The sequence below is a fragment of the Adiantum capillus-veneris genome, chromosome 7 (genome assembly GCF_014529385.1).
Source record: "Adiantum capillus-veneris isolate H3 chromosome 7, ASM1452938v2, whole genome shotgun sequence".
Taxonomy (NCBI): Eukaryota; Viridiplantae; Streptophyta; class Polypodiopsida; order Polypodiales; family Pteridaceae; genus Adiantum; species Adiantum capillus-veneris.
Genome location: NC_140937.1, coordinates 27,709,012 through 27,730,337, shown reverse-complemented (window position 1 = coordinate 27,730,337; position 21,326 = coordinate 27,709,012). Strand labels below are relative to the sequence as shown.

Sequence of the window (21,326 nt, the reverse complement as noted above, 5' to 3'; positions counted from 1 at the left end):
CATCTTCTACTATGTAAAACCAGCACTCAGTTTGGCTATTCAAAAAAGAATGTGGGTTCGACTGTTGTAGTTGATAAGTTTTGGGGGTATATTAAGCTTAAAACTACTGATAATATCAATGTACGACCAATATAGATAATTTATACATGGGGGCCTTTCTAGCTTAATTGATTTAAATGGGATATTATTCACTAATATCCTTTGACATGGATAACTGAAAGCATTAATCTAAGCCATGCCCCTCATTGCCACACATTACTTTGCCGGTGGTTATCAATTGATGCCCACTTTATATTTGACTCACTCAGTGATGATTTTCTGCTTTAAAAGAGCAAGCAATTATCTGTGTACTCTTGATGTTTTAAAGGTTGATAGTTTGGTTGATTAAATGGATTAATTTTTGAAACTCATAGGTTATCTTTCAATTCTTAAGCTTTGCTTAAAACCTTACATAAAATTTTAATGCCGTGCCTTGTTATGGCTCAATTAAAAGGGTTGAAGGTACAAAATCTTAATTTAACTACTTGGAAAGAATATTTATCAAGACACTTGCATCAAAAGGGGTAATGGCTTTTTGATGCCCTATAATGGGGTTGTAATTCAAAATGTTACATCATTTCTTGAATACATCACACTTCAATAAAAAATGAATAAAATATTAAAGGGATCTTTTGACACATTGATTAGAAGGGGTGGTGGCCTTCTAATCAATGAAAACATGTGAAAATACACTTCTTTAGGTTTGTCTGCTTACTTTTGGAAAGGTTATTAGCCTCCTAAATACTTTGCACTATATGATACTCTAAAAAAGATAGTAGATTTAAGTTTAAAAATTTTAAGTAGGACCTGGATAACAATTGATAGGTTTGCTGACACTTGTAATACGTATTCAAAGCTAACAAAATTTTTGTCTTGTTTATATGGATGCAAGTGAGAATTCTATCTTTACATAAGAGTTTTTTGGCTTTTCTGTTGTCGAACTTTAAAGAATCTTGCCGATTCAACATGGATGTCCTCCACAACTCTATAGCTTTTTTGTATGGGATCATTGGAATGATTCCCCATTCTTATTATATTGTACAAAAATAAATCTAAGACTAGGTAATTTTATACAAATCTCTGTCCAGTTATCTAAAGTCAGTTGTCTTTTGAATGTTTTGTTCTTTTGTGTATATGTATTAAGTTTAATACACCAATACACACACACACTCTTACCAAAGAAGAAGAAGATTTAAACTTATTAGGAAACAATCAAAGTTATGTCCAAAGTCATGAAGACTAAGCTTCAAACCTATCTCCCTAGAGTAGCAATACGCTTGCAGTCTCAAGGGCAAACCTATGAAACAATGTATCAATAAACTTTGTTCTACAAGAAGAATTAACTCTATCACACAACCTAAACTATATGGCCAAATAATATGCAAAAGAGCCGAATTCAAACTTTCAAATGAAGCAATCAAATTAGCCTTTAATTCAGCAATGTGCTACTCACTTTAACTAGGGAGCAACATATCAACATAGAAAATCATGATTAAAAGTATCATCAACATGCTTGAATTAGAAAAGGCTATTAGTTTTAACTTTTCTAACAAGTGAAATTTTAAAATAGCGTACCTTTTACATTTTTGAGAGAGAAGAAATCTTTGAACAAGTGCTCCACTTGGAAGGTCAACATGTTTATGGCCACCATACTCAACCTAAGCCTTGTATCCAGTGCCCTGGTTTGGTAAGTTTATTCTTCTTTGAGGGTCATTACAAGAAGCCTATCAAAATGTAATCCATAAGGCTCTTTCAAGGCCTTGGGTCTTACAGTTGTAGCAGCTGGCCGCGAGATTTGTGCTTCTTGTTTTTTCCATGTTTTCATTAGCGTCAGTTCATTTTGTTCCAATTGATGCCTTTCCTTCATTTTCTTTAAGTGGCTTGATTGTTCTTGTGATGCACCAGGGGGAGCATGATCTTTACTGTCAGATCCTTCAGACTATCTTTAGCAATCTCTCTGAGCTGGCTCATTCCATCCATCTTCAAGTTTTGTAATAGTGTTTAGATCCTTCAGACTATCTTTAGCAATCTCTATGAGATGGCTCATTCCATCCATCTTCAGGTTTTGTAATAGTGTTAGTGCTCCCTTGTGAGCACTGACCTTGGATGTACTGGTGGTCTCTTAGCTCACAATTGGCCCTGAAAGCTTCGCTCCAGTCTGTGTCTGGCTTGTCATTGTTGCTCCCGTATTTGCTATTTTGGACTTTGACCCTAAGCTCTCCTTTGCATCTTTGAGACTATGGGGCCTCTTACAGTCCGCATCACTTTTATTGGTTTGGGCGTAGAGTTCTTGCCATATAGGAATACATGAGTAGAGTTTTTGACCCTTGTCCTTAATGGTTGCCATTTGAGTGTACATGGTCGTTGCCAATATTCTGGCCAATCACACTCCTCCCATTGAAAACCCTTGCATCTTCCATGAACACCCGCTCACACAGATACTTGTCATCTTTCTTTAAACACAATGCTTGGGCCACAAACTTCATCAATTTGACATGTTTCTTGATCTACAGTGTAGGAACACCCTGAGCACCCTTCATCCTCTTCGTCACATCCTCCTCTTTCTATCACCCAAGTGTGGTAGATTGGTTATACCGCCATTTCCCTCTTGAATAACAAGTCTTGAGTTCAACTGTCCTCGTCGGATAGATCTTTAAGGTCTCTTGGGATAATTTCCTACGACGTTAAAACAATCTTCTTCTTCTTTCTCTCCCACGTGATGGGCCACCACTTCAATTGTCCGGGCTTGCCCTACTTCTTTCAACGTCAGGCCCAAGTGGCTTAAGGATTCCTTATCGACTTTCATAGTAAGCCCTTTGATTGTCGTTTTCTGTGAGTCTTTGTCATAGTTTTGCACTACTTCTTCCGCTATAATATTATCCACTTGTTCCTACATGATGCAATACATACTCATTTGCCCTACTGCTTCAATCTCTCCTTGCTCTTCCGCCTCAAGCTTGGCTATGTTGATGCGTGTGGCTTTGGGGTTGCTTGATGAAGATGCCATGGTGTAGCTTTGTGTAATTAAACTTGTAGCAAACACTCAAGAAGAGTAGTGCAAGGAGTGTAGACAAGACAGTGTGTGCGATGAATGTAGAGAAGGAGAGTGCTTAAGCACATTTATACTCCCTTCATTGGTCATTTTGCTTAGCATATTTGCCCTCCGCCAAATATTAGCCATGTTACATGGTTGAGCAAGGGCCGCGTACCATTGAGCAAGAGCCACGTGTAGCATCCCCATGGCCACCTAATTGATGCACCACGTGTTGGGAACGACAGAGAGAACTCGTAGCAACCAGCTAGGAACCTCCTCCTCGGGTGACCCACCCCAAGAGGAGGATGCACTCGAGTGTCCAAGGGTAAGAGTCTTAGCACGTGAACACCAGGTGAGCACAAAGTGTCCCTCTAGAGTGTGACCCAAGGGGGGCTTCAAACCCACAACCGGTAGGTTGAGAGGCCAAAGCCTTACCTAGACCAACTCTTTGGGGACCTCTTTAATTTTTTATCATGCAAGGTACTCAAATGAATAGAAAAGAATTAAAACCGATAGTTTGGTTCAGAGTTTGGTGATTTTGACCTCATCAGTATAGTCAAAAATATTCTCTCTCTCTCTCTCTCTCTCTCTCTCTCTCTCTCTCTCTCTCTCTCATGCTCAACATTTTTTCTTCCCAACACACCAGAGGGCCCATAAGGGGAGGGGCTTATCCCTTCCAAATATTGGCCATGCTACATGGTCGGGCAAGGGCCACGTACCATCGGGCAAGAGCTTAGCTTTTGCTCACATTCAACCTTGTGTTCCTCGCATTTTCAGCTATGACCTAGACCTACATACTTTCCTCTCCGAGCCACAATGTGGGCTCCTCATTGCAACTCTCACCACCAAATGAGCCTTGAGTCACTTCCTAGCCCCACACATAGTAGATCACATATATCTTAGGTACCATATGTCATATTTGATGTCTAAGTATCCATCTATCTCTCTCTCTCTCTCTCTCTCTCTCTCTCTCTCTCTCTCTCTCAAAAGGAAGATAGTCAAGATTGGAGACCACCTCCACCAGAGACACAGGCAAAAAGAAATGGCTCATTTCTTTGGTAGACAAGACCCCACATGCACCAGATCAGTAGCGACCGACCCACTCCACCACATATCTTACACCCCCCCATCGTGGATTCACAATCGATAGAGCCACCACTCTGCACTTTGCGGAGTCCATCTTCCAAGGTGACATGAGAGGTCCATATTATGGTCTAATCAGAGCTATCCTAGTGAAACATCAAAGACACAACGCTTCAACCAGGACAACCTTGGCCCACCTCAGCTGATGAGCTCATGGGATGATCTAGAGAGAGTACAAGATCTCTCCCTTGTGGAAATTTGGCCCTCTTAGTTTTCAGCTCCAACCTTAAGTGCAGGATGTTGTTTTCAATCGTGTGTTTTATAGGCAAACAGACCTATTGAAACCACAAAGTCAATTCCCCATCTGCAAAAGCTCATCCCCATCATAAGTCATACTTAGTGAAACAAACTCATAGAACATGCAAGCACAAAACAAACAAGAAATAGTAGCAACAACCACAAAATGCACATGTTAGCACCTACATTGCCTTAAAATAGAAAGTTGGTGAGAAGAGTGAGTAGGAGAAATTACTTCTCCATACAAAATAAGGAGAGAAGCAACAGTTTTGGTGATGAAAGCGGGAGAAGCAAAAGGTGGTGTCACATCTTGGTTTTTGGATTATAAAAACACCACTTTTCCCATATGTTCCTCATGAGTATCACAATTGCAAAACCCAAGGGGGAGAACTCTTCTCAATCGATTTCGACTATAAGTACAAAAATAAATTTACGAAAATAAATCTTACCCTTTTTCCTTGCAAATCCATTTTCAAAGTTTCGCCGTTGCGCCCCACCAATTTGCCGGATTGCAAAAAAATGACGCAGATGGAAAAATGAAAAATCTCCCAAATTGATGCGTGGGTTTACCCATACAACGAGTTTCCCACCTTTGCGTCAATAATATGAGGCGGATTGAATATGGAGGGGGAAAAAGGATTTCAGTCTTCGAAAGCAAGCTCATTTTAATGAGCTTAAAAAAAGCAGTCATACACGGAATCGGGCCAATATTCAGTCTCAAAAGCACTAAGTATACCTACGCCAAATTAAAGGAAATTGGATTTTCCAATCCAATCTTGACAAATATCATTGCTTTTTTACTCCTTGCAGGTCCAGTTGCTAAATCTGCTCAAGCGATAAAAGGAGTCTGGGATTGAAAAGAGTTTTTTGTTTTCTCACGACCTAAATACCCGCGAAATTAGTGCTCCATCTGGGAAACCTGGGATTATTCAGCAGGCAATCCTGAGCCAAATCCCGTTCCACGTTGTGGAGTAGTGATCAGATCGCTAAAAAAGCGGGATAGGTACAGAGACTCGAAGGGGGTTATTCTAGCGGGCGAACTATTAATAACTAGTTTTCAAATATTGAGACATTTTGACATTGTCAAAGTCAACCTTTTATGTTGCTACTAGATTCTCCATCCTTTGGATGTAGGAATTTTTCATAGCAACCTATCGCATTTAGTTCATGGACTTTCCATACCCTCTTATTGTTTTCTTTTGGTTATCTTGTGTTGCAACTCATGAGGGAGTTGATTTATCCATTACTTCGTAAAGTACTTTCGACCACGGTCCTTAACTCGTGAAATGTCAAAAACATGTACATGTCTGCAAGGCAATAATCTAGTTGTACTAGTTGTGAATGAACACCTTGTTGCATATTGAATAAAAGTCTTAAGTTTTCCATTTACTCTCTCCATCATTCTCCCTAACTCCAACCATGTGATTCTGTAGTCTGCACCCAGTACCATGCCATGCAGCTCTGGGCCTTGGTCAAAGAGCAGTTCTTGCTTAACAAGACATCTTGATTTGCAGATCACTGACTAAAATGTAAAAGAGGCGGCGCGCTGTAGTTCGGCATCCTTCGTTGATGGTTCCGACCTCTCGGACTCTTCTTGGACAGGTTGTAGTAGAGACCTTGGTAGCATAGGCTCAAATGTTGCAGCAAGTATGATCACAACAACGATGTCAAGTAGAAAGAAGACCATCCACATGCCTGCACAAGCAATGGCAGCAGGGATTTGTTAAGTGTATCACAACTTTACATCTTCTGCTCAAGGAAAGATGAACCACTAAGAAACCTGGCAGGAAGGATGCATCCATTCGGCCTTCTGCCCATGAAAACCTGCCAGTGGATGAAATGTTAGCTAGATGACTGATCGAACATGTGGCCACATATAATCTCAGAGAGAATAACGAAAATGCAAAAACTGTATTGAGATGCAAAAGAGGTAATATGCAGTCTGCTTTAAAATTGAAATTCCTTGATTATGTTTCCATTTGAGTCATAGAGAAACTTACACGACGCCTGCAGACGCAGGCCCTATTGCCTTGAATAATGACATGCAGGTCATAGAGATTCCATTCACAAACCCTCGCTGTTTGGTTGGCTGCAAAGTATCAGCTTCAATCAGCCTTCTAGACTAGTACATATAGATATAATTCACCCTCTGCCTTCGGGGTCATTTTGGCCTCTTTAAGACGTCATTCAACTCAAGGTAACATAGAAAGGAAACAAGCTTAAAACATGAGTACACGAAAGAATGACACTAATCTAATCGCAAGTAAGCTTAAAGCAATACACAAGTGATTAAATTGCCCATGAATAGAATTTCAGGTGGAAAGAATAGTCATGAAGCAACAAAAAAAAAAAGAATCTTCACAAGCTTCTTGCAGTAAGGGGGACAAAGCAGTACTCTTTGGGGTGGCTGCAAATGTCTAAAATGGATTATATGACGATGATGTAACTTTTTGCTCTTTTAGGCCTTTTGCAGATGTAAATACACATTTCAGTTTATTTCATTTCTCTCTCTCTTTCAAAAAGTGTCTTTTACATTGTCTTGAGGTTTCCTAGATGTTGACATGGTTATCCCACTTCCCGCTTGAGTACTAGGTCTTTAATTTCAACAGAACTTGGAGGTCCCTTGGAATTATTTCTATAACGCTAAAAATTATGTTCTCTCTTCTGCTTTCCGAGTAGTGATCTAAGTGCCCTTCTATCTTCTATGCTCTAGTCTCCCCCTCTCCCTCTCAATTATCCATCTCTCAAGCCTCAAGCGAGCAATAATTATACATGCTCCACTTAGCTGTCTTCATACTCCATTGTCCAACACCGTCTTTCCATTTATCACAAGAAAGGTTCTAATGCCATTCTTGAACATAACTTCTTCTTTATTTTCTTCTATCTCTCTTCATACACCATTATCCATCTCCCTCTCTTTTCCTTCCAACTAGACGCAGAGCTGATGAGAAGCCTGTCTACTCACAAAGAGAGGCCCTTCCCTGGTAATGGCTGCTTTCCCTTTCGCCCCACCCCCCTCTTCTCTCCCTCATTTCTTAGTAATGAAGAACTAAATAAAGTCCAAAGATAAGTGAAGTCTTAAATATCAAACTGAAAGGAATTCAACGTATGATTTTCTTAAGCTTTAACATACACAACCAGATCTAGCACTAAGTTGTTTGTCTGCATTAAATGTCCTCATTGGTGTACTTTCCACAACACCATTACAAATGAGAGATATAGAGCCAAAAAAGAAGGCATCACTTGCATGTATTCTGAAATGGAAAACCTACCGCCGAGTTGTTTATCAAAATGAATAATCCAGTGATTATGCAAAGCTGCAGGAAATAAACAACGATAATACTTCAGGTACTGGAAGTAAACAAATTGAACCACACTTCGCACCACAAAAAAAATTTAGAAAGCCATCTTAAGTTTACATTATGTTTCTCTTGTTTGGACATAATATAGTGCTATATTGTGAATAAATACTCCACTTGCCATTGTGGAGCACAGTCCACGCAAGAAATGTGAACTAGTATAGACAGCCATTGAGACGTCGGGTGCATAGAGACATCCATAGGCAAATTACCTTCTGCAGTGATTGTGCTACAAAAAATGCATTTCAAGCTTAAATATTAAACATGGGCAAAGCATCTCTTTAAATTTAGTCTGTTAACTAGATAAACCTCCGTTTGTGACCATGAAGCAATATAATTCCCACCATAATATAGTTGAATTGATGTCACTTTCTTTTTTCTTGCCAGCAAACATATCTCACTATTATATTATGCTGTATGTGCTAGAGTGTCATTATCAAACAGAAAATTATAGTACACAATCAGCACTACACGGTGGAAACAGGGCATGTAGTGCATAGACCCATCTACAATACATGCTCTTCTTCTCCCCAAGAAAGAAAGTGTTGCGTATTCACACAATCCTCTCCCACCTCCTTCAAAGAAAGAACTGGGATGACAAAATGTTCCTGCCCCCCTCCTCAATGCATTAATAGTTTTGTTTTTCCAAGAAAAAGATCCTTCCATTAGTTAAGAAAACTGCCCATAGGGCTACAATCACCTCTATGAGAGAGGGATACATCTACCATAGGGGAGACTCTCCCAATGAAAAAACAACATATGTACAATGAGGGCTAAATCAAGAGATGGGAGGAGGGAAAAGCCACGCAGGTGGACGGTAGTGCCATCTGGGCTCACCCCGGACCATGGTGCTTCCCAAGACCCAGCCATAGAGCCAATATGGACATAGACAGTGATAAATACTCCATATGTTTCCCATGATGCAAAGAAACCAGTGACAACACGGTCTCCACATCGAGCCTATCTCAGTTTGGTGGCCCATCTTTTGCCTCTTTCTCACAGCCACCCTCGTCACATTATGCTTCACTTTTCAGTGGTTTTCCAGGCTATCAATCACCCGTCCCCCCTGCCTCTCACATTGACTCCCCTCCACTTGCTGCTCAGGGGGCCAGCATGACATATCAGATGTACCCTCATCCAAGGCATGGCCCCTATCCTCCCCCATATGCGTGCCCCCCATCCCCAAACCTGCATTTCTATCCGCCCTCACCATCCTCGGAGCATCAGTTTTTCAAAGGTTTCTTCACCATTCTCCAGTGTACATATCACCAGTTTTACTGCAGAGCCACTAGTTAGCTATACCACCACTCCCCTGGACAGTAAGTGGTCTTGTGGCAGGCAACCAAGACATGGGCATTGGTTATAGTTGGCTTTGGTCAGCGGTTACAGTAGCTTTGTACGCGTACGATGATGTGCGGTACTAAACGAACTAAAAAAATTTATGATGTACGATGACGTTATGTACGTTCAAATTTAAAAAAACAAATAATTCTCGAGTCTAAGGGCCTAAGGCTTAAGCCTTAATACTTACTTATAGAAACTTGACATTTGTATAGATTACAAGTTAGTAGTTACAATACTACATTGTACAATGTAAAGAGTCAAGACTCAAAGACTAAAGAGAATGAGCATTACATAAACCAAAATGATCATTGAAATTTGATAAGTAGAGACCAAGTGGCAAGGGCTACAAAGTACTCAAAAAGTGGCACACCATAATAGAGAGACTAAATAGTAAAGTCACTAGTCACTAGTGCTCTCATCATCTTCCTCATCTTCCTCTTCTGAGCCTTGCTCATCAACATCATCCTCTTCCTCACAAGAGTCGAAGGATGACGGCTCATAATCTCCATCACTAATGAGGTTGCCTTCATCATCATACTCTGGCTCTTGAGGCTCTCTATCCTCGGAAGTGATGGCAGCTGCACAAGAGCCGCTTCCGGAGCCTTGCCGCACATAGGTCCTAGGAGCCTCCGTGGGTGTTGTTGATGCTTTGTCTCTACCTCTTGTAGCCCTGGCACCTCTGCCTCTTGTAGCCGATGTAACTCCATGGATGACGACCTTCTTGCGTGATCGTGTGCGCGAAACCCGGCGATCAATCTCCTCAAGCTCCAAGTAGAGCTCACGAAAAATCATTTGCTCCTCAGGGTCTTGCTCTTTATTGACACTCTTTAGAGTGTCAATTGTAAGTGTGAGCTCATCCACGTTGACCTATTTGACATTTACAACATTGGACAATGAAAACATAATTAGTATATTCAAACTAATTAAAGACTAGACTCTAGAGTATAGAAAATGGAGTGAGTAGAGATTATAATTTATAATTTATACCTGTCGAGCCATAGGCATCTCATGCATAGAGCGCAACATGCGTAAATTGGAGCGACAATAGATAAGTCGCTCTAATTGCTTCGTTGAGAGCTTGTTTCGGATTTTGGTGTGGATGAGGGAGTATGCGGACCAATTACGCTCACATGCTCCCGATGAGCAATCCTAAAACACATCAAGAGAGGCATAAGCTATAAGAGACTATAGTTGAAGAGATTAAGCACAAAATGTAAAAGTTTGAGGCTTGTCGCTTACTTGGCCAAGAACCCTCAAAGCAAGTCGTTTGAGAGTAGGCAATTGATAGCCAAAGCTCTCCCACCAAAATAAAGGCTTCACCAAGGATTGCCGCTTCCAACACAAGTTGGAAGTAAATGCGGTGCCTCATTGGTCGCTATAGTTGATTACCTCTTGGAGAAATGCTCCAATGTCCTCTTCTTTTAGCACCTTAAAGAGGTAATTGTTGCGCTCCTCAATAAGCTATTGATTTGCAAAGAGTTCGGGCTTCTTGTAAGCCGGATGCAAGAGAGCCGCAAAGTAATGGATAGGTCTCTTCATCCAATCCCACCGCTTTGTGATTAGGAGGAGAATGTCGTCTCTCTTGGGAGAGTCCTCGAGGTAATCACTACAAGAAGAGAGAGGAAATGTACTAATTAGAGAAACAAGCATGTAGAATTTAGATATATAGAGAATGACATATGTAGTTATACCGTGTTCCATCGGGAGCCCCATCTAGGATTGTAGACTTCTCAATCTCCTTGTAAGCTTCCTCCATGAAGTGCCATAGAAGCCCAATAGTTGCCCCTTCCATGTAAGGTGGTAGACTTTGGCTTTTTCTGTGTATTAGGCTTTAACACACAGAGAAACCTTGTAGAAGGAACCCGTAACGGGAATTAACACTTCAAAGCACACATGGCTCGGAAGCTAGAATGCTCCAAGCGGATGCCGACAACTTGTAGGCCCAAAATTGGCGCCCCTTTCGGCATTTCTTTATTCCTTTAGAGGGAAGGTTACAAAACTTACAAAATTAGAGTCCTGGAAATCTTTACCTATATCCAACTAGATCACACCTGTTCTGGAAAAAATTTGGCAACATAACGGCCACAAAACTCGCCCTGAAGAAATTCCCCTGTTGGAACTCGCTTCCAAGGACATCAACCCTCTATTGTCAGCCCAAAACAGCAATTACAGCTCGCTGTATTTATTGGTTTTTACCCTGTTTTCAGCCCTGAATAGTCCCAATAATGTCCTCTAACAGTGGGCATTGTTCCCAATGCCTCTAGTATCCTTACGGCTGCAAAACAGTCCAAAAACAGCGCATAACCAACGCTGAAAATGCACCTTTAAGGTGAGGTTATCACCCTCACCGGTGCCTGCTTTTGGAGTAGCAGTTAACTACTCCTGTTCTTGCTCAAAGAGGCTCTTGCCTCGGCACACAAGCATAAGACCAAATGAAGAGCCCTCTTGTAAGGCATCACGTTACAGCACGTAGGGGGGTCACACACACACACACACACACACACACACACACACAGAGCACTGAATGCTATGCAAGGCTTCAGTTCTTGCATTTCACTGTACATAGAGGGTAAGCAAGCACACAATAGCTTTATTACCTGCAACAATCCACCATACGGCGGAAAAATGCAGCCCCCACGTTTATTTCAACGCTTCTCTCTCTCTCAAGGTGAAAAATGCCCAAAAATGTGCCAAGTGGCACTCATGCATGGTTTTCCCGTTTTGTGCCTTCCGGTCTAAAAATTGGAGGGGACCTAGATGACTTTGAACTGAGCCTAAACACCCTTTTACTACTCGAGTTCCAGTGCTAACCAACTTCCCATCTGCGGGTGAAACTACCGTTTCACACTGACCATACAATGTCCGGCCATTTGCAACTTCAAAAATAGGGTCTCAGAAATTAAACGAAAATCATCGGAAAGATAATCTGGAACTGGAGCATAGAGAGAATGTTTGCCCATCGCATATGCTTTTCGGATAACTTTGACTGTGTCAAGAAGTATCGCAAGGTCTGATGATCTGTCTGGACAACAAAATCAACACCTAATAGGTAGTGCTTCCAGCTAGAGAGCGCATGAATTACGGCCAATAACTCTTTCTCATAGATTTGCATAGTCTTTTTTGGCCCTTGCACGATTCTGCTCTCATAAGCTACTACACGAACATCTTGCATTAGCACTGGTCCGATGCTATTGCCACACGCATCACACTGGACCACAAATGACTTCTTGAGATCAAATAAAACAATCACGGGATCTGAAGTCAACTTTTCCTTTAAGAGACTAAAAGCTTAAATCCTGTAAGGTGCAGCGGATGTGAAGATTGAACTTTGCTCAAGATGAGTGCTCCGAACTGTGCTCAAGGCTTCCTTTTAATTACGGAAGGGAGAGCCTTTCATTCCTTTAGTGAGTGAGTGCAAATGATCACAAACAAAGTGGCAAACACTGTGAATGAAGGTGCTGCGACTGAGAGATAGAGAGAGAAGAATACGACACCAGAAATCTGAAAACGCTAATGGCTGAAATCTGCAAGTCTTGTATCTGCTGCTGAATTTTGACTCTATGTTGATGACGACGATGCGACGATGACACGCTGAAAACGCGGATGCTGAAATCTGCGTTTTCCGGGCTGAATCTGCAAATGCTGGCTGATCTGACCGTGCAGCGGGGGTCTGCTGCGGGAAGGTGAGATCTGCGAGGTTCGGGGGTTGCGGTACGGAGTCTATATGCTGAAAATGCAAAACGCTGATGCAAATATGGTACTTGTTGCCGAGGAACTGCAAAATGCTGAGGCTGAATTGCTGTCCAAATACGCTAGGGCTGATCTGATGTCTTGTTACAAAAACGCTAAGGGATCTGTTGTCGCCGGGCTGATCAGGAACTGCAAAACACTGGGCTGATCTGCATTTGCTGAGAAAACGCTGGCTGGTCTTGGTAGCTTGAAAAAGCTAAGTCTTCTTACTAGTCTTGCTGAGAAGGTGCACTTCCACTGTGGTCTGCTACCTCTTCTGCCAGAAAGTGCTAGTGCTAGCTTTTCTTATATACATGCTTGGTTAAATTCCCCTACCCAGTTTCCCAACAAAGTCACTTATTAATTATAAGTGAAAAATAACTAAAATAGGGAAAATAGGTCTGTGCACTGTAAAAATGCTCCTGATGGGTTTTGATGGTAATCTGATGATCATGCTGTGTGCAACCAGAGGATATGCATCTACTCTAAGTGTCTAGACATGCACGATCGCGAACAAATTCAGAAAAGTGCAAGAACACTTCCTAAGCTAGGCTAACTGAACTGAACCCAACCCTAGTCATGAAGTAGCTTGTTCACGTATACATAGGGTTAGATGTGCACATGACATCCCCTTCTTTTTAAAGTGAGGTACTGGTACTAAACTGTATGGCGTCGAGGGAGATCGCCAACAGCGTCTGGAATCCTGGGAAGGACTCTTCGCCGACCCACTTTGATGTGTGGGTCATGCAAAACTTGAACTTCATAAAGGTCTGCAACGCTTGCTTCTTTGGGCCGCGCCAAAAGCGACACAAAGTCATCTGTGGCTTCTTCAATGCTCCAACTGCGTCTATGGACGTAGGTCCACCTTCTTCACTCCAAGGAGGAAATTTCTTGAAACCACTTTCAACACAGAAACATGAACATACCCATTCCATGTAAAGTGACTTGAAAAATTCTTGTCTTCCTAAAAGACTGTGCATGCAATGTAGATGAACATATAGATGGAGTGTCAAACCGTTCATAAAAAACACGCAAACAATGGAATGAAAACTTGTCTTTTTTATCTAAATCTATCAACTGTTGCAAATCACAATGGAAATGCAGATGCTTGATGCTTAATCCTTCTTGTGCTCTTTCGGATACTGTGTCATGCCAAGGAAGAGACATGGAATGTAAATTCCTTGAATGCAAACATTTCATCTTTGCATAAGTAATCCGCATACATCCCGTGCTCATTCATGAGTGAATCGTGTTCATCGTGCAATATGTCATGCCTATGAAAGGGATCACATAAAGACGGTGACTAAAATACAGGAAACCATCACGAATGAAACACTCGAACAATGCCTGTGCTGACTAATCATGCGCACACATAATACTTCTTGTGGGGGTTCTTTGGACCTCGACTTGAGAGCCAAGATCGGTTCCTCGTGATTGATTGAATCTGCAATGAGGTTAGCTTCACTAGACAAAGTATCAACTAAACCATCATCCTTGTGAACGATCACATCTTTATCCTACAAATCATCATGATCGTGTAGAATCACATCTTGATCATACAAATCATGTGTGTCATGCTTTGGAGAAGAAAAGACTGAGAGCGTCTTCTTCTTATGATTCTTTTCAATCTGCATATCCACATTAGAAAATAGTAGGACCAACTCTTGCATGTGTTGGCCTCTCTGCGCTTTACGCTCTAACTCCAAGGCCGCTCGTCTATCTTCGGCCGCCAAGCGCGCTTGCTCACGCTCACCCTCCAAGGCTACCCTTCTGTCTTCGGTCGCCAAGCGCGCTTGCTCGCGCTCATGCTCCAAGGCTAACCGTCTTTCTTCGGTCGCCAAGAGCGCTTGCTCGCGCTCATGCTCCAAGGCTAACCGTCTTTCTTCGGTCGCCAAGAGCGCTTGCTCGCGCTCATGCTCCAAGGCTAACCGTCCTTCTTAGCGGTCATAATACAATTCGGCTTTTCTTTCTTCGGCCGCCAAGCGTGCTTGCTCGCGCTCACACTCAAAGTCGGCCTTTCTTTCTTCTTTCCTTTCTTCGTGTTCGTGCTCCAAGGCAACGCGTTGTGCTTCTAGTTGTAACTTCATATCCATCATCGTCTTGACCAAAGCCTCCATAGGATTTGGTGCAATCCTTGGCGTAGATGGGAAAGGGGGGGGGGGGATCTCCTGGTGGGGAAAATTCTTCTTTGCCACTTCCATGCGAAGTATCCATTCCGCTTCGGGTGATGATCATACACTGAAGTCTTGGTTCTTAAGTTCACGAGGAACTTGGGTTCTTGAGGTTCTTCTTTTTAGCTTGCAATCTGTGTTAGGGAAGGATCTTCTCTTACCTGAGCTTTTTTCTTTCCCACGGGCGCACCCTTTGGCGGCCTTGCGCTCACACCAAGGTTGCTTTTTCCCACCTCACGTCGATTGGCCGGCCACTAAGTGCACGGTCCGCTCTCAATGAGTGAAAAGAGAAACAAGGGGAGGCCGGACAAGCCCTTCTTTCTTGGGTTTCCTGTCACTCTTCAAAAACACGATTAGGAATCGACACGCCCAAGAGGACTTGGGTTACATGCAATCGCAACAAGCAAAAAAAATTATGTGGTTCTTTCCTTGAGTGATACAGAACACTACCAAAGCTCTGATACTAATGTAAGGTGCAACGGATGTGAATGTTGAGCTTTGCTCAAGATGAGTGCTCCTAACTGTGCTCAAGGGTTCCTTTTAATAACGGAAGGGAGAGCCTTCCGTTCCTTTAGTGAGAGAGTGCAAATGATCACAAACAAAGTGGCAAACATTGTGAATGAAGGTGCTGAGACTGAGAGATAGAGAGAGAAGAATAGGACACGAGAATGTTGTCAAACCCTCCTCCGAAGGCCCCACTCTCTATGGCGAGAGCGGTATATATCTCTACAATGCAATGGACTTGCCGACGATGAGAACGACGACGAGATGGGCTAAAATCTGAAAACGCTAATGGCTGAAATCTGCAAATCTTGTATCTGCTGAATTATGACTCTATGTTGATGACGACGACGATGCGGCGACGACGCACTGAAAACGCAGATGCTGAAATCTGCGTTTTCCGGGCTGAATCTGCAAACGCTAGCTGATCTAACCGTGGGCGAGGATCTGCTACGGGAAGGTGAGATCTGCGACGTTCGGGGGCTGCGGTAACGAGTCTATATGCAAAACGCTGATGCAGATATGGTACTCGTCGCCGAGGAACTGCAAATCAATTATCACTGAGGCTGAATTGTTGTCCAAAAACGCTAGGGCTGATCTGATGTCTTGCGCTAAGGGATCTGCTGTCGCCACGCTGATCAAGAACTGCAAAATGCTGGGCTGATCTGCATTTGCTGAGAAAACGCTGGCTGGCCTTGGTAGCTTGAAAACGCTAGGTCTTCTTGCTGGTCTTCTTGCTGAGAAGGTGCACTTGCAGTGTGGTTTGCTGCCTCTTCTGCCACAAAGTGCTAGCGCTAGCTTTTCTTATATACATGCTTGGTCAAATTGCCCTACCCAGTTTCCCAACAAAGTCACTTATTAATAATAAGTGAAAAATGGCTAAAATAGGAAAAATATATCTGTGCACTGTAAAAATGCTCCTGATGGGTTCTGATGGTAATCTAATGATTATGTTGTGTGAAACCAGAGGATATGCATCTACTCTAAGTGTCTGGACATGCACGGTCTGCAAACAAACTCATAAAAGTGTCAGAACACTTCCTAAGCTAGGCTAACTGAACTGAATTGAACCCTAGTTATAAAGTAGCTTGTCCACGTACACATAGGGTTAGATGTGCACGTGACAAATCTCTTTTTGGGTCCATCTGAAAGTGACCTCTTTCTTTTGCAAAGCGTGAAGAGGTGAAGCTATCTCTGCAAAATTCCTGATAAACCTTCTATAGTATGAGCACATTCCCAAGAAACTTGGGACATAGTGCACAGTCTTTACGTCTAGCCATGTCTTAATAGCTTTAACCTTTGCGGGATCCATTCGGACACCATCCTTTGACACTATGTGGCCAAGAAAGTGGATCTCTTCCGAGAAGAATTTTCTTTTTTTAGAATTGACAAGTAACCTGTGATTGCGCAACTCTTCGAACGCAATGGTCAAGTGACGCATATGCTCCTCTTCATTCTTCAATTAGACTATCATGTCGTCAAAGAATGTGCCAACAGACTTCTGATGCGAGCGGAAAATCCAATCCATCATTCTATTGAACGTGGCAGGAGCATTTGTAAGACCAAATGGCATCACTAAGAACTCATAAAGACTAAATGTCGTTCTAAACGTAGTCTTGTGCACATCCTCTCGCCTTATACGAATCTGATGGTACCCACTCTTAAGATCTATCCTGCTGAAAATTGCAGCACCCTCTAAACGGTCAAGAATATCATCAATCCTTGGGATAGGAAACCTGTTCTTGACGGTATTCTTGTTCAACGCACGGTAATCAATACACATGCGCCACGAGCCATCCTTCTTCTGCACTAAAAGCACTAGGGAGCAGAAAGGTGAAGAACTAGGCTGAATGAGCCCCTTCTCTAAAAGCTCCTCTACCTGGCTCATAATCTCTTTCTGTTACGCCACAGTAACCCTGTAGGGAGGTCTGTTCGGTGGGCTACACCTTGGCACCAAATCTATCACATGGTCCCCAGGCCTCTTTGGCGGTAATTACGACGGTAATGAATCAGAAAAAAAGTCATAAAACTCATGCAAAAATGCTGACCTTTCTTTGTCTAACACAGATAAATTTGACTGACAATTATCTGAAACATCACGTGCAAAGATCAAGTACACAGAAAGATCATTTTTAATTACAAAAGTGATAGCTGAAGCAAATACAATAGGGATATAGACTCCCCTTTAAGTTTTACATCCAAAACATGAGTTTTGCTCCTATGTTGAAGGGTGATCGTCTTGTCGCACACATCTAGCACACCATGTGTTCGGAACATCCACGGAATTCCCAATAGCGAATCGCACCCTTTCAACAGCATGATATAAAATTCTTTTGTGTCCACATATGATTGAATATGCAGACGCATCTTTCCAATGATGGGAGTAACACACTCTGAGTGGCCAGGACATGCCAACCCCGCCTCTGCCGTGTATTCCATCTCTTCAGCTCTAATGCCCAGCTTCATAGCTCACTTTGGTGAGATAAAGTTTGCTTTGGCACCTGGATCAAAGAGGATGAGTGTCGTCTGATCTCTGACTTTACCCCATGCTCTACATAACTCGCTGGCATCTATACTTGACTTGTCACCCACCATATCTTCTTTATCATCCGAATCAGCTGGCCTTTTCCCTTTGTGGCCAATCTGCAGCAAAATGACTAGGCTGCTCGCATAAAACGAATTTATTTTCAGCCATTAAGACCTTCTTTTCCTCGAGCACCTTATGCATAAAAGGCTTCCTTTTTGGCTTCTTTTGCCTGCGCTCCATAAGTTTCGGCTGAAACCTTGTCTTTGTTGACCTTTTCTGACCCCTATGGTGCTTTAGGAGCCGTTTTGACAAAGGACTTCTTTGCTGAATTTTTCTTTTGCTGCCCCCCTTTCGCGTTGCCCGGGAACCCACTGTACTCTCCCTTCAACAAGGCAAGACCAGTGTTGGTAACTTCCATAAGTTGACTGAGGGTAGCCACTCTGTTATTTGTACAGTAATCATAAAGCCCTTTAGGCAGCCCACAACAATACTTCTCAATCTGCTCTGTCAGTGGCACAAACTTGTAGGAGGTTACTGAGAGCAACGCTTTAGAAAACCTTTGATTGTACTCTTGTAGGCTCTTGCAAGTAGCCGCAGTGAGTTGGTGTCAATCTGTCATGACATCGGCTTCAAATTCATTTGACAACCACGCAGATGCAAACATTTGCTTGAAGTATACCCATGTGGCGGGCATCTGTCCTTGCATCAACAATGTCGTCCACCATGTAAGCGCATTGTCTTTCAAGAAAGTGGCAGCTTTCCTGACCTTAGAGACCTCTGTAAAATTCCCTCCTGCATAAGCTGTATCAAACTGCTCGAGAAAGTAAAGAGCCTTTGCCTTACCCTCAAAGCCACTAAAAGTGCTAATTTTTACAGCTGCACCACCTTCTTTGTAAGCTTTTGGTTTCTCTAGTGTCCCCCAAATTGTCATAGGGAATTGCCTGCAACATGGGCACTGTGATAGGGATCATCGACGCGTCTTGGCCATTGACATTTTGCGTCATAGGTGCCATATCTGGCTGCTGTCCAAAAAAACCAACCATGACAAAATTACCCTGTGGCACTCCAAACTAGCCCTAGTTGCTCGGAAAGCCTTGATGTATGCCGATGCTACCATACATGTGGTTTGGCATCATGCCTTGCATACCCCCAAACATTGCTCTTGGCATAATGTTGGTTTCCAGGCGCATAACCAGCCATACTTTGGAAAACAGATCCACCACCGAAATACCCAGGATGTACCGTGGGTGGTGGGAAAACCTGATGCATTGCCTGGAAACTCGTTCCCTGTCCCTGTAACGCAACATGCGGGCTTGGAAAGGTGGCAGGCTGAACTGGCAAAGCCTGTAGAATAGGCGTCCTAACCACCTGTTCATGGACGGAAGGAACCTGTTTGGAGCCCCTGACTCCCAGGAGAGCATGACATAGATTTCTTGCTACACAACATTGGCTATTGACCCTTGTAAACAAGGATAACTTTTCAACTCGTCTTGTAGGTTATCCTCGTAAGTATGTTTTATCATATCATACACCAAATAGCATGAGTATGAAAAAAACTATGGACTGAACCAAGAACTTAAGCCCTCAGCATTATCAAATTAGATCTAAACACGTTGCTTTCCTTTACAATGATTTTATGCAGTTGGTGACTAAGGTCTGCTCACCTATTGAGCATGATAAGAGATAAAAATAGACAATTTTTTTGCTAGCTCTTTTGATGGTTGGCTAACATTTGAGACAAACTGTATGTAACAATTTAATCAGAAGCGATTAATAGTGCCATCTCCTATAGACTAATCTTCGCAAAGTTTCACAAATTACCTAGATATTATGACAATGAATAAGATATTATGCAGTGTTGACTATTCTCTCGCTTTTCCTCAACTACAATTCACTAAAACAGGATGCATGAAGCAAAGAGTAGTTGAAGAAACACGCACAGACAGCACATTCTTAATGCAAGCTGCAGGAATGATTGCAATCCATAGACTGACACCATCAAGTCTCGCAATCAACGGATAAACTGCCACCAAAGGTAGAGTCATGACCTGTTCAAGCAAAAACCAGAATAAGAAAATTGTCCCCTATGAATAGAAACTCTCAAATGTTGTGGACCCTGCATCATACACGTCCTCTTTTTTCACACAACTCCATCCTGAGAATCTAACCAAGTGTATAACATTGAATAGCCATCAAGAAAAATGGAATGTTTATCCTAGGACCTAGATGTTTACAACTTGTTTCTGGAAAAAAATTCTTGCTGAAGTTGATATTCTTACAATCGGGACACGGATTATCTGAATAGCTCCAAATCTGTTGGCCAATGGAGCAAAAACAAAAAGCTGAAACACAAGAAGCGCAGCTCCTTTAAACAAGCACCCACATAGGTCAGTCTAGACACATCATGTTGACAAAACATGTGCGGGTAACAAATGCAGAACGAGCCGCTCACCAGCGGCAGAAAGGATGTTACCCACATCTGATGTGGTAAGCCCTAGCCCTCCATATGTTTCTGGGCTTACGCACCATAAAGAAAATATCTGGGAAAAGAAAATGTTATGACAGGTAGCAGATCATCATGAAAAGGAAAAAATCTATGGTATATTGACTGTATATCTTACTTCAGAATATGCCATATCATGTAAACCCCACAGGGAATAAATAGAAATGGCAGCCACCATACCCCAATTCCTCCAAAGAGGCCTTTTTGCTTCATGAAAGCCACTAAGCTCCACAATATCAGAATCACCGTCTTTCTTTTCTTCAACACTATTGCTCTTCTTATTAGAGATCTGTTTCCGCTTTGCACTACTATTAGAAACACCCTTGTGTGTGTGAATAGTTTCCTGTTCATGAAAAACAGTCAGTTTTCTAACCCAAGATCCTGCAGCATCCAGGTACTGCCACATGGTTCTTAGATTTCCCATGAAAAGGTCTCTGTGCCAAAAACCCTCAAACCACTTAAGAATGCCTCTTCCTTTGAAAAAGTTGATAAAAAGACATGATTGCAAAAATTACTGCAACATACCAGAAGTCAATAAGAGAGTGTAGGGATTGCAGCCCGTTCTTTATATTAAAATCAAATGAGAGCCCACAGAGGTAATGACTCATGTGTAAGTGATAAGAACTACAGCAGAAAATATAAAACACTCTTCTTGAGCTTTTCTACTTACAAAATTCAATTTTATTTGTGTAGACAGATATATATCAGTATCTTGCATCACTCGCTGTTTGTGTAGACT

General features: G+C 42.3%; 2 protein-coding genes across 4 annotated transcripts in view; both read right to left on the bottom strand.

Annotated features, from left to right (window-relative positions):
* Positions 1-5,700: 5,700 nt before the first annotated feature.
* LOC147453599 (protein ZINC INDUCED FACILITATOR-LIKE 1-like) overlaps positions 5,701-21,326 on the bottom strand; it is a 132,175-nt gene continuing 116,549 nt past the window's right edge. For both annotated transcript variants that reach the window (XM_086515749.1, XM_086515748.1), the window contains 8 exons: positions 20,706-20,930; positions 20,537-20,624; positions 20,364-20,449; positions 20,025-20,132; positions 7,726-7,770; positions 6,454-6,542; positions 6,234-6,277; positions 5,701-6,148 (listed from right to left, as the gene is read on the bottom strand). In XM_086515749.1, the coding sequence (XP_086371875.1) occupies positions 5,976-6,148; positions 6,234-6,277; positions 6,454-6,542; positions 7,726-7,770; positions 20,025-20,132; positions 20,364-20,449; positions 20,537-20,624; positions 20,706-20,930 (858 nt within the window). In that variant the 3' untranslated portion in view covers positions 5,701-5,975. The remainder of the gene's footprint in view (positions 6,149-6,233; positions 6,278-6,453; positions 6,543-7,725; positions 7,771-20,024; positions 20,133-20,363; positions 20,450-20,536; positions 20,625-20,705; positions 20,931-21,326) is intronic.
* Positions 7,779-20,014, bottom strand: LOC147453600 (uncharacterized). 2 transcript variants are annotated; one of them, XM_086515751.1, is made up of 3 exons: positions 10,396-20,014; positions 10,144-10,305; positions 7,779-10,023 (listed from the first exon to the last, which is right to left on the bottom strand). In XM_086515751.1, the coding sequence occupies exons 2-3, from the start codon at positions 10,180-10,182 to the stop codon at positions 9,556-9,558; spliced, it is 507 nt and encodes a 168-aa protein (XP_086371877.1). In that variant the 5' UTR covers positions 10,183-10,305; positions 10,396-20,014; the 3' UTR covers positions 7,779-9,555. The 2 variants fall into 2 exon arrangements, with proteins under 2 accessions (XP_086371877.1, XP_086371876.1); XM_086515750.1 differs by having other exon boundaries at positions 10,144-10,762; positions 10,848-20,014.

Coding starts and splice junctions, on each gene's coding strand:
- LOC147453600 (XM_086515751.1), bottom strand. CDS start 10,182: ATGTTGCGCTCTATGCATGAGATGCCTATGGCTCGACAG. Junction 10,024..10,143: donor AGATGCCTATGGCTCGACAG/GTATAAATTATA, acceptor AATGTCAAATAG/GTCAACGTGGATGAGCTCAC.